The following is a 10,995-nucleotide window of genomic DNA, read 5'->3' on the forward strand; positions in this document are numbered from 1 at the left end:
TCCCCACAATAGAAAGTGCTGGTTTTCATCGGTATGCTTTTTTCTCCTTAACAACACAGTATAGTAACAGCTGTGTAAAAATACATTGTATAGGTAAACTGTAATTTATCAATTTCAGTGTTGATGGACAGTATTTTTTTCAGTAGGTTGATTCCAGTAGGTTGTTGGTGGGTTGGTTGAGGGTTTTTTTTGTTTCTCTTCGATATAATGAACATTACTGTGTACAAGATAAACACACATGCTAGTACTAATGGATTGTAGAAAATGAGAAATAAGTTTACATTTTTCATTTTGATAGGCACAGCCAAATTGCCCTCCTAAAATTGTATCAAATCATACTTAAACCAATTGTATTTGAGAAAACCCATTTGCCCGTACTGTCGTTTAAATTAGATATTTCAGTTTGTATTTTTAAGGTAATGAGTTTTTAAATTTATTTTATTGTAGTGGCTTTATGTGTTAATTTCTACTGTATAGCAATGTAATGGGTTTTTAATTCAGAAAACGTTAATAAACGGGGGGTTAGAAACTAAAGCTTTTGTTGAAAATAAGCAAAATGAAATTGTTCCTTTTTTCTATAGATTTAAGAAGGTATGTTTAGTATTAAGTAGTTATAGTTTACATTTTTTTTAATAGGTATGATAGGATCAAAGCCTTTCTCAACAGTTAAGTACAAAAATGAGGTAAGTTTGGATTGTTTCTCTAACTATAATTATTTTAATTTATAATTAAAACATGAATTAGAATTTACTCATAACAAAAATGTTTTCTAAATATATCTGTTATTGTCTTAATCTTGAAATTTCACTGGTTCAGTAATTTGGTGCTTTTAACGAGTGTGATCTTCTTCCCTTTTTTTAATGCAAAAAATTTTGAATCACCACTTTTTATCTATGTTAGAACTTTAACATTGTCATACTTTTTCTAATGTAAGTAATTTGAGTATTTATTTATCATTGTTTGGTGTATTTTTTAAAGTGTATGAGATGACTGATAGATAAGTTGGCTGTGTATCATGCATACCATAAAGAAATTACAACTATAAAGAGATACTGTCAACCTAGTTGAAAGCATCTGTTGTCGTGAATTTTGTATAAAAGTCAACCAAAAAGAAATGGCTTTTTTTTTCCTCTTAAATTTACCTAAACAAAGTGGAGCAAGATTTTTAAAATTAATTCTTCTGTTTTTAAAATGAAATACAGTAGTTTCATAAATTTGTTTTGATGTTGAGCTTCAGAGTAAACCTAACCTATGGTTACCAAAAAAATGAGATGCAACCAAATTTAAAACCCAGTTATTGGCTATCATAAACATTTTTGGTTTTACTTTTTGATATGAGACTCTTGACTTGGCAGTGTCCCTTTAATTTTCTTAAAGTGAATGTAAGTTAACTTACCATTGCAAAGAATTTCGATATACTTAATTCAGTATGCTTATCTAAATAAGGTGACTGTTCTACAATCTTTAGGAAGAGGAAGTAGTCCCACCTCGTCCTCCACTTCCTCGGTCCTATGACTTTACAGACCAGCCTCCCATAATCCCCCCTCTGCCCAGTGATAGCAGCTCCTTGCTCTGTTATAGCAGGGGCCCAGTCCATCTGCCCGAAGAAAAGAAGATTCACCAAGTTCAAGGATATCCAAGAAATGGATCCCACTGTGTAAGTGGCTGCAATAGCCACAGAGTAATCAATCGTACATGCCCTCATTTTTCCCAACAATTTATTTTTGACTCAGTCTTTTCTTTTTATTATTATCACATCACTTTTAGCCAGTACTTTTGTGTTCATATATAACATTATCGTCTGTTTTTCCTGTTTTAGTTTTATGTTTCTTATTTTGTCATTTCCCCCCCCACAATTTTAATATTTCATAGTTTGTTGCTTTTCATGAATATTTTAATCAAGTGGTTATGTTGCATGTGTTTAAGGAGCCATATTTTAAATCTACCATTTCAGGATATTGGAGGCAAAGTGATATCTTTAAATCAGAAAGATGCAAGGAAGAAAAAGATTCTTATCAGGAACGATAAAAAGGTTGGGATATGGGCAGTTCAGTATAGGAAAACTTAGAGGATTTGGACATTGCCAGCAAGAGACATTACCCATGGAAACTAGAAAAAAGCTTAGAGATTAAGTAAATGTGTTAAATGAATAAGCAAGGAGAAGAGAACAAGAAAAAAAGAAATAGGGCTAATTGAGTTAATATGATATAATTATTTTCAGACTTTAGTTATACTGTGATAAAAATGTTCTGATGACTTTGTCCTTAAGAGGAATATTCTTAATTTTAAAGCCAAAAGATATACTGGTTAAAAATCTTACAAAGTCTTTTTTTTCCCTATCCTAATTATAACATATATATTAATTGATTTATACCCAATATAGCTGACTGAGGCTTTTGATTGTTAAGAGTGTGAGTTTTTGGAGGTAAACATTTTTAAAAAGACTTTTACCTTTTTTTTTTTTTTTGTAATTACGCATCTTTCTTTCAAGGGTCCAGATTATAGACTCTACAAGAGTGAGCCAGAATTAACAACAGTGGCGGAAGTTGATGAGTCTAATGGAGAAGAAAAATCAGAACCTGCTTCAGAAATAGAAACTTCTGTTAAAGGTCAGCATTTGTGATATGTCTTATCTCCTGTGTTTTTCAGACATTTTAGAAACAAATTCAGTTTGCATGCTGACAGAGTACATATACGAGCCCGCAGTCCCTTATCTGAAACCTGTGGAATCTGACGAGTTTCTGAATTTAGAAGTTTTCAGATATTGAGACAACAGCATGACCCATAAACTGTATATTATAAGTCACCTTCTCTGCTAGGAATCTCCCTTTTTAAACAGTAATATTTTTGGATTATTCATCCTTTGTGGGATAAAGACTAAAAAACTTCATGTCAGTTAAGGTGAGGTTTTATTGAGTATAAGTTTATGTCAAACTTGTGAAAAACTTTCTATTTCCTAACCTGACACTTTATTTTTTGGTTTTTATTCTTTCAAAATTATATATAAAAGATTAGGAATAAGACAGGCTTTTATACAATTTCTATAAAAGTAAATTCTATGAAATAATGCTTATTTTTACTGTGTATACTCTGATTATCTTTTAATACTTATTTATTTGGCTGTGCTGAGTCTTAGTTGAAGTATGTGGTATCTAATTCCCCGACCAAGGATCAAACCTGGGCCCCCTGCATTGGGAGCTTGGAGTCTTAGCCACTTGACCACCAAGGAGGTCATCTGATTATTTTTTAACGCTAGTCATTCTTTAAGAAATTAAAAAAAAAAAAAAATGGATAGAGAGGGGGCTATTCAGGAATAAGACAGAAAAAAACAGATATAGTACAGTACTTGAACTTTGAGCTGATCATGGTTTAAAAGAAAAGCTCTAAAGACATTCTTTGGAGAATAATGGAAATTTACATAGGTTCTAGATGATAGGTTCTAATGATACTGTGATACTGTGGTTATTTAGGAGATGTAGTAAGTGAATTCTGAAACACTTAGGAGTAAAGTATCTGTGACTTACTTTTAAAAATGTTTCACCAAAAAAATTTGTTAGAGATAAAACAAATAATCTAGAATGTGGGATTTTTCAGAAAAGTAATTTCTGATCATCATAACTCCCTAGTCAATTTTTTTAAACCTGCTAGAGGGTTACAAAGTAAATTTTGAACAATATGAAATGTTAATATTCACATAGTTTTTTCCATAATTGGAATATTTTTCAAGGTTTTCTAATGTCAGTGTTTTTTTTTTCCCATTAGAAAAATATTGCTATCTTGAAAAGTTAATATCTATACACCTTTCTCATTCGAATCATATCTTCTCATTGAAAGTCTTTTTTAACTTTCTCTTTTCACAGACAAATTTAAGTTAAAGAGTCACAGTCCTAGTCCTTACCATATTGTTGCATGTAGTTATAAATACGCAGGAATTATCAGACAGCAAACAAAGTAAATGTTTTTGGTAACTAGATACCCTGGCCAATCCTCCCGCAAACAGGGATTATAAAAGCTGGTTCAGGGACTTCCCTGGTGGCCCAGTGGCTCCAACTCCACAGTTGCGATGCAGGGAGCCCCAGTTCACTCCCTGGTCAGGGAACTAGATCTTACATGCCATAACAAAGAACTTGCATGTCAAAACTGAAAAGATCCTGCCTGCCACAACAAATCTTCAGATCCAAAGTGCCACAACTAAGAGACTTGGTGTAGCCGAAAAAAAAAAGCTAGTTCAGGAACTTCCTGGTGGTCCAATGCAGGGAGCCTGGGTTTGATCCTTGGTCGGGGAACTGGATCCCACATGCCGCAACTGCGTTTGCATACCGCCACTAAAAGATCCCGCATGCTGCAACTAAGACCCAGCACTTTTATATAAAAGCTGGTTCATATCACTTAAATTTTTTGAGAAGCTTCAACAAGTTGAAGAAAAGTAAAGAAAGGAATGTTTAGGTGGAAAATTACGTGAAGGGTGGTTCGTTAGTCTAGGCTTCCTTGGTAGCTCAGATAGTAAAGAATCCACCTGCAGTGCAGGAGACCTGGGTTCAAGCCCGGAGTGGGAAGATAGCATGGCTACCCACTCCAGTATTCTTGCGTGGAGAATTCCATGGACAGAGGAGCCTGATAGGCTAACAGTCCATGGGGTCACAAAGAGTCAGGCACAACTAAGCAACTAACACGCACATCATTAGTCTACTCAGACCACTGTAACAAAATACTATAGAACAAGTGCTTGTTTTGTGGGGGTTTATTTGTTTGTTGGTTTTGTTTTGCATATTTGGCTGTGTTGGGTCTTAATTTCGGCATGCAGGGTCAGTTAGCCCCAAAGCATGTGGGATATTAGTTTATGGAGCAGGGATCAAACCCATGTCCTCTGCATTACAAGGCAGATCCTTAACCACTGGACCAACAGGGGAGTCCCACCAAGAGCTTTACACAACAGACATTTGTTCTTATAGTTCTGCAGGCTGAAAGATCAAGTTCTGGGAAGATTTTCTAACTTTTTATTTTGCATTGGGGTGCAGTTGATTAACAATGTTGTGATAGTTTCAAGTGAACAACAAAGAGACTCAGCCAGCCATACTCCCCTCCCATCCACGCTGCCACAGAACAATGAGCAGAGTTCCCTGTGCTATAGAGTCCTTGTTGGTTATCCATTTTAAGTATAGCAGAGTGTACCTGTCCATCCCAAACTCCCTAGCTATTCCTTTCCACCTCCCTTTTCCTGGGTAACCATAAGTTCATTCTCTTAAGTCTGTGAGTCATAACAACCTCTTTTTAAGAACCATTTTCAGGTCTTCAACATCAGGGGCTAGCATTTCAGCAGGAATTTTAGGAAGACCACTTCAATCTATAGCAGGAGGCATCCAGGAAGTTACTAAGTGGAGCATGAGAGCCAGCTTTCACTTTGCGACAGGACAAAGCTCAGAGCATGAACATACTAGTAGTCTGCTAGGAGACCCAGTCAGATAAAGTTGGGACCCTCTGAGGGGTATACTCTCAGTGAAAACTGATTAATTTGGTTTCATCAAAATTTAGAACTTTTGCCCATCAGAACAGGAGGAAAAATTACCAATACATACACCTGACAAAACCCTTGTGTTCAAAATATATAAACAACTCTTGTAAATCAATAATAAACAACCCAGTGCAGGCATATAAGCCTTGGAGAGCTAACAAATAAGGTATACAAATGACCAGTAAACACATGGAAAAGTTTACAACTTATTGATCATAAAAGAATTGCAGTTTTAATGCAAATAAAAATCACAACGCACACCATCTAAAATGATTGAACTTAAAAGACTGACTGACTACCTAGTGTTGGTTAGGATGCGGACCAGCTGAAATTCACACCCATTTCTGAGGTGGTCGAAGATAGAACAGTAGTCTGGCAGCTTCTTATAAAGTTAAACATGCATTTATCAAACTTAGGAATCCTATGTATCTACCTAAGAAAAATGAAAACATAACTCCTCACAAAGACTTATTCAAGGGTCTTTAAAGCAAGCTTTAATTCATAGTAGACAAAAACTGGAAGCAGTCACATGTCTGTCAAGAAGAGTATGGATAAACAGATTTTAATACTCTTCAGCAAAAAACTCATAGATATATTTACTCATAAAAACTGTACTGTCTGAAATATGTTCTCTCAAAGTTTTTCCTCTTTTAAAATTTGGGTTTTTTTTTTTTTAAGTGTAATCCTAAAAATAAAAATTTTTTTTTAATTTAAAAAAGTGTAATAGGCTCTCATCTGAATAAATTGTCTGAAGTATACGGATCAATTACAGTGTAATTTATATTGTACCACATGACTTAAAATAGAGCTCTTAAAAATGGACCACTATTGTAAAGCAATTATCCTTCAATAAAAAAAAAATGGACCATTGACTGGCACAACAGAAAAGTCTTTTGTTTGCTTTATAAAATTACTTGTAACATAGCAGTCCAGCTCTTCACATTCTCAAATATACAATTCTCATAAATACACAGTTTCATAATATTTTGCCTTGATTCAGCTGCAGATAGTTTGGTTCTTAACCTATAGGGACCGTGAATGGTTGACCACTATCTGGTTTTAGTGGGAAAAATAAGATTTCATTTTTCTGTTGATACTTAGTTCATGTAACGTTAGTGAGCCCCAAGAGAGTGATTTTTTTTTTTTTTCAACAAACCATCAAGATTTGATTAATTCCTTCCTTTACTTGTGTCCTCCAAGGACAAAAGTGCGCCTCTTCTGCTTAAACAAGACAACTATGATACAAGTGAATACATTTTCTGTTAACTGACCACTAGCTTTTATTGTTATGTTAATGATTTTGTGTGTACAGCTGTGTGTTGTTTTCTAATTATAAAAGTAGTATGTATTCATTCTAGAGATTTTCAGAAATGTGAAAGAAAAGTTAACTTCAATTACCTATAGTTAACTTCTCTTAACATTGTTAGTAGATTCTTTACTGAGGTAGTGCGGTGTGATCAAAAGAGATTAAATGAAAATGAAGGACATTTAGGTAAATGACTACCTTTCGACAATAACTTTGCTAATCTGTGTGACAGGATTAGATTAAGGTACTTTCAGCCTCTGAAAATAATTGTAAATATTTCATGAAGAAGGAGAGCAACAACAGGAAAAGCAGAAACCCCAGCCATGATGCTGCTGAGCTATATGGATGTGAAGAAGTCCATTAACCCAGAAACTGCATTTCCTTTACCTTCTTGTCTTTACAGAGCTGTTGTGAAGATATATGACCCATTGAGTATTACTGAATTTTTATAATGTTTTAATGTCATCTGTTATAGTCAGTAGAACTTTACTTCTAAATCTAACCTTAAATTTGTCTGGTTAGCATCATTGCTGGCTTATAGATAAAATGACTAATGAAGGGTTATTATGTTTCCGTATCTCTTTTCAAACAATAAATTTGCATTCTAATTTTAAAAGTCTCAGAAACTGAATAGATCAGTGAGAGAGATGGTGTCATGTGAAGATGTTTTATAGAACTTACTACTCTTTTTACTTTTAGGTTCCCACTTTCCTGTTGGAGTAGTCCCTCCAAGAACAAAATCACCAACACCCGAATCTTCGACAATAGCCTCATATGTAACGTTAAGGAAAACTAAGAAGATGATGGATTCAAGAACGGTATTTAACTGTCCATTAATTTCTAGAAGGATTCTGAAACCTATTTATTGCCACATTTATGTACGTTTTAATTTTAGGGGGTTGTTTTGGAAATTTTTTTTGGCGCACCACGCAGCTTGCAGGATCTTAGTTCTCCAACCAGGAATCAAACCTATGCCCCCGGCAGTGGAAGTTCGGAGTGCTAACCACTAGACCACCAGGGAATTCCCATCAAAACTTTTTTTTTATATATTCTAAGAAAAAATTAGCAATCTTAATTTCTAAAATTACATTCAGGGAATTAGCACCTCAGGAAGCCCTGGTGGCGCGCAGCGATACCATGCGCCACCAGGCATGGCGCCTGCCCTACAGGCGATGTGGGTTCAATGCACCTGCCCATACAGGAGATGTGGGTTCAATGTGCCTGCCCATACAGGAGATGTGGGTTCAGTCCCTGGGTTGGAAGATCCCCTGGAGGAAGAAATGGCAACCCACTCCAGCACTCTTGCCTGGAAAATCCCATGGACAGAGGAGCCTGGTGGGCTGCCAGTCCATGGGGTCGCTAAGAGTTGGACATGACTGAGTGACTTCACTTTCACTTTTCACTTTCACACACTGGAGAAGGAAATGGCAACCCACTCCAGTGTTCTTGCCTAGAGAATCCCAGGGACGGGGGAGCCTGGTGGGCTGCCGTCTATGGGGTCGCACAGAGTCGGACACGACTGAAGTGACTTAGCAGCAGCAGCAGTCCTCTGGTTACAATGAGAAATGTGAATTAAGAATGAGAAGGAAATCCTCTATTTTTCACACTTTCATCTAAGATCCATTTAATTCAAACTGACTTTTCACCAGTCTAACCTTGGTCTTCTTGGGAAGATTCCCAGAGGATTTAACTCACTTCTCCAAGTACTCTTTCGAAATTTGGACTGCAAAAGGACTTTTACTTTTCACCTTTTTTTTAAACTTTTCATCTTTATAAATTCTATTTATTTGGTATGAGATAAAATGATAAGGAAAGACTGAAAAGCACAACAAATGATGATTATTCTTGAAAGATACTAAAGTACAAGTACAAAGTATATCCCCAAAATTCTGACAATACTTAACCTCTGCCCTGGGTTCTTTCCAAAACTCTAGCAACTCCACACCAACATCCTAGTCAGTCCTCAGCAGTTGAGTCCAGAGGGCACAAACACCTATGCACTCTCTTCTGTAGATCTTCAGTTCAGTTCAGTTCAGTTCAGTTGCTCAGTCGTGTCTGACTCTTTGCGACCCCGTGAACCGCAGCACACCAGGCCTTCCTGTCTGTCACCAATTCCCAGAGTTTACCCAAACTCTTGTCCATTGAGTCAGTGATGCCATCTAACCATCTAATCCTCTGTCATCCCCTTCTCCTCATGTATTCAATCTTTCCCAGCATCAGGGTCTTTTCCAATGAGTCAGCTCTTCGCATCAGGTGGCCAAAGTATTGGACTTTCAGCTTCAACATCAGTCCTTCCAATGAACACCCAGGACTTATCTCCTTTAGGATGGACTGGTTGGATCTCCTTGCAGTCCAAGGGACTCTCAAGAGTCTTCTCCAACACCACAGTACATAAGCATCAATTCTTCGACACTCACCTCTCTTCACAGTCCAACTCTCACATCCATACGTGACCACTGGAAAAACCGTAGCCTTGACTAGACGAATCTTTGTTGACAAAGTAATGTCTCTGCTTTTCAATATGCTATCTAGGTTGGTCATATCTTTTCTTCCAAGGAGTACATGTCTTTTCATTTCATGGCTGCAATCACCATCTGCAGTGATTTTGGGCCTAAAAAAATAAAGTCAGGCACTGTTTCCACTGTTTCCTCGTCTGTTTCCCATGAAGTGATGGGACCAGATGCCATGATCTTAGTTTTCTGAATGTTGAGCTTTAAGCCAACTTTTTCACTCTCTTCTTTCACTTTCATCAAGAAGCTCTTTAGTTCTTCTTCACTTTCTTCCATAAGGGTGGTGTCATCTTCATGTTGGAGATTATTGATATTTCTCCCGGCAGTCTTGATTCCAGCTTGTGCTTCCTCCAGCCCAGTGTTTCTCATGATGTACTCTGCATATAAGTTAAATAAGCAGGGTGACAATATATAGCCTTGCCGTACTTCTTTTCCTATTTGGAATGAGTCTGTTGTTCCATGTTCAGTTCTAACTGTTGCTTCCTGACCTGCATACAGATTTCTCAAGAGGCAGATCAGGTGGTCTGGTATTCCCATCTCTTTCAGAATTTTCCACAGTTTATTGTGATCCACACAGTCAAAGGCTTTGGCATAGTCAATAAAGCAGAAATAGATGTTTTTCTGGAACTGTCTTGCTTTTTCGATGATCCAGCAAATGTTGGCAATTTGATCTCTTCCTCTGCCTTTTCTAAAACCAGCTTGAACATTGCAAGTTCACAGTTCATGTATTGCTGAAGCCTGGCTTGGAAAATTTTGAGCATTACTTTACGAGCGTAAGAGATGAGTGCAATTGTGCAGTAGTTTGATCATTCTTTGGCATTGCCTTTCTTTGGGATTAGAATGAAAACTGACCTTTCCGAGTCCTATGGCCACTGCTGAGTTTTCCAAATTTGCTGACATATTAAGTGCAGCACTTTCACAGCATCATCTTTCAGGATTTGAAACTAGCTCAACTGGAATTCCATCACCTCCACTAGCTTTGTTCATAGTGATGCTTCCTAAGGCCCACAGGTAACTAGGGTATTCTTTTAGGCGATGGAGAGCCCTGGGGCTCTTCCTTCCCGGGGTCTGGTTTTCCAGTTGGTATGTCGTTTCCATAGATACTGGGCATATAGCTCAAAGTCCACAGTCCAGCCCAAGATGGAGTCCTGCTTTCAAGATGGAGCCTGTTCTGTTTCCTCCTTCAATATGTCTAGCTATACATGAGTCAAGCACCTGGAAAGACACCCCCCCACACTCGTTACTGTGCTCAGTTGCACAGTCATGTCAGACTCTTCGCAATCCCTTGGAGTGTAGCCTGCCAGTCTCCTCTGTCCATGGAATTTTCCAGGAAAGAATACTGGAGTGGGTTACCACTTCCTCCTTCAGGGGATCTTCCTGACTCAGGGATCAGATCTACATCTCTCGCATCCTCTGTATTGCAGTCGGATTCTTTACTGCTGAGCCACACCAGGGAAGACCCACTCACTATTAAATCAATGCAAATCAAATCTACACTGAGGAATTCCCTCCCACCGCTCAGGATGGCCATCACCACAAAGATTTCCAAAGAATAAATGGTGCAGAGGACGTTGGGGAAATGGAATCCTCCTGCACTCTGAACGGGGATGCACAAGGGTTCAGCCACCAGGGGAAGCAGTACGGAGGTTCCTGAGAAAAGGAAACAG

The 10,995-nt window shown here is 37.4% G+C and overlaps 1 protein-coding gene across 4 annotated transcripts in view; it reads left to right on the forward strand.

Moving 5' to 3' along the window:
- The window catches only part of PLEKHA5 (pleckstrin homology domain containing, family A member 5), a 260,819-nt gene that overhangs the window by 238,732 nt on the left and 11,092 nt on the right, over positions 1-10,995 (forward strand). For 3 of the 4 annotated variants that reach the window (XM_010855922.1, XM_010855920.1, XM_010855921.1), the window contains exons 16-18: positions 637-683; positions 2,492-2,609; positions 7,518-7,636. In XM_010855922.1, the coding sequence (XP_010854224.1) occupies positions 637-683; positions 2,492-2,609; positions 7,518-7,636 (284 nt within the window). Of the gene's footprint in view, positions 1-636; positions 684-1,468; positions 1,658-2,491; positions 2,610-7,517; positions 7,637-10,995 lie in introns of all 4 variants that reach the window. The other variant, XM_010855923.1, reaches the window with a different exon arrangement.

The sequence above is a fragment of the Bison bison genome, unplaced genomic scaffold, assembly GCF_000754665.1.
Source record: "Bison bison bison isolate TAMUID 2011002044 unplaced genomic scaffold, Bison_UMD1.0 scf7180017864370, whole genome shotgun sequence".
NCBI lineage: Eukaryota > Metazoa > Chordata > Mammalia > Artiodactyla > Bovidae > Bison > Bison bison.